At 50.4% G+C, this 1261-nt stretch overlaps 1 protein-coding gene across 1 annotated transcript in view; it reads right to left on the minus strand.

The window, feature by feature from the left end:
• The window catches only part of pde4a (phosphodiesterase 4A, cAMP-specific), a gene marked incomplete in the record, with an annotated part of 55891 nt that extends 54655 nt beyond the window's left edge, over positions 1 to 1236 (minus strand). The window contains 1 exon segment of the mRNA XM_014024294.1: positions 17 to 1236. Coding sequence (XP_013879748.1) covers positions 17 to 312 — 296 coding nt within the window.
• Between the last annotated feature and the right edge of the window lie 25 nt (positions 1237 to 1261).

Here is a 1261-nt window from a genome sequence, read left to right on the forward strand (position 1 = left end):
CTCCTCCCCCTCCTACCGTTTATTCCCGACACCGTTTCCGATCGACGTGTTCGTGGTCCCGTGGAAGGAGGACGGCCAGGACATCCGAGACTTCTTCAGTCCGGGTCGGTCGCTCGTGTCCACGGCGTCGGAGCGCTCCATGTGCCGGTGGTGGTGCCGGTCGGTGTCGGAGTAGCCCCGGTGCTTGATCTTGATCGGGGTCCGGGGTTGCCTCCACAGATGCTGCGGGGGCTTCAGGGTCGCCTGTCCCTCCCGGGGAACCGGAAGCGACAGGGACAGGCTCTTCTTCGAGCACGGCGGCGGTTCCATCATTGTGCCAAAAAAAWAATAATAATAATAACGAGGGAAAAAAATCTAATTAAACAAATAAAAGATCCCTTTTTAAACTTGTAAAAGAAGTAATATGGCTGTAATTTAGTTGAAGCACGAAGCGGAGCGCTTCATGTCCCTATTCCTGCCACTTGAACAAATCAAAGTGACCAGAGAACTGAGTCCTGTTTGCTGAGGAACATGAAAACCCGTCACAGTGGGAACCTGTCAAACCAGTCAGCAATCTGTAATCTCATGGCTTTTCGGGGTCCAGGTTCGGTTCATCCCAGAATCTCCGCGCTGCCGTGGTCCTCAACAGTCTTGGTCTCGGGTGATGAGGCACCAGTCCTGCTGCGTCTCCTGAAGTTTGACGCCTCGTCGCCCATGGCGCACAGCCGGACGACAGTGTTTATTTTAGACAATTTATTGCTTTTTATCAGCCGCGTATTGCAAAGACACCAGAAACCTTGGCTTCCCTCCCTCTCCCTCCTCCTCTCCTCCTCCCTCTCTCTCTTTATTATTACTGTGCGGATCTGCCTCTCCGTTCAGCTAAAATCTAATTTCTAAAAAAAAAAAAAGTACTTCATCTATCATGGCTCGTGTAAGAATGTTTGTGCGCGCAAGCAGAACGCAAAGAAGAAAACGAAAAAATCCCGAGGAGCGAGCCAAAATAAAATTCAGGGATGAAGTCAGGATGGTGTGAAGATTTACACAAAAATCTGATCCGAGCTTTTGTTTCCCTGCTGTCCGGGTTCTCTCTGCTGCAGGTTTTCAGCAACATGTAAACGAGCCAGATGGAGAGTTGCAGAGGTTCAGCCATCCTTCTCGGTCCGGTCCATTATCTCCTCATCCTCATATTTGCTGGAGTTCGACGACAAACATTGGCTTCATCTCAGCTCTCTCTCTCTCTCTCTCTCTCTCTCTCTCTCTCTCTCTCTCTCTCTCTCTCTCT

The sequence above is a fragment of the Austrofundulus limnaeus genome, unplaced genomic scaffold (genome assembly GCF_001266775.1).
Source record: "Austrofundulus limnaeus strain Quisiro unplaced genomic scaffold, Austrofundulus_limnaeus-1.0 Scaffold4, whole genome shotgun sequence".
Taxonomy (NCBI): domain Eukaryota; kingdom Metazoa; phylum Chordata; class Actinopteri; order Cyprinodontiformes; family Rivulidae; genus Austrofundulus; species Austrofundulus limnaeus.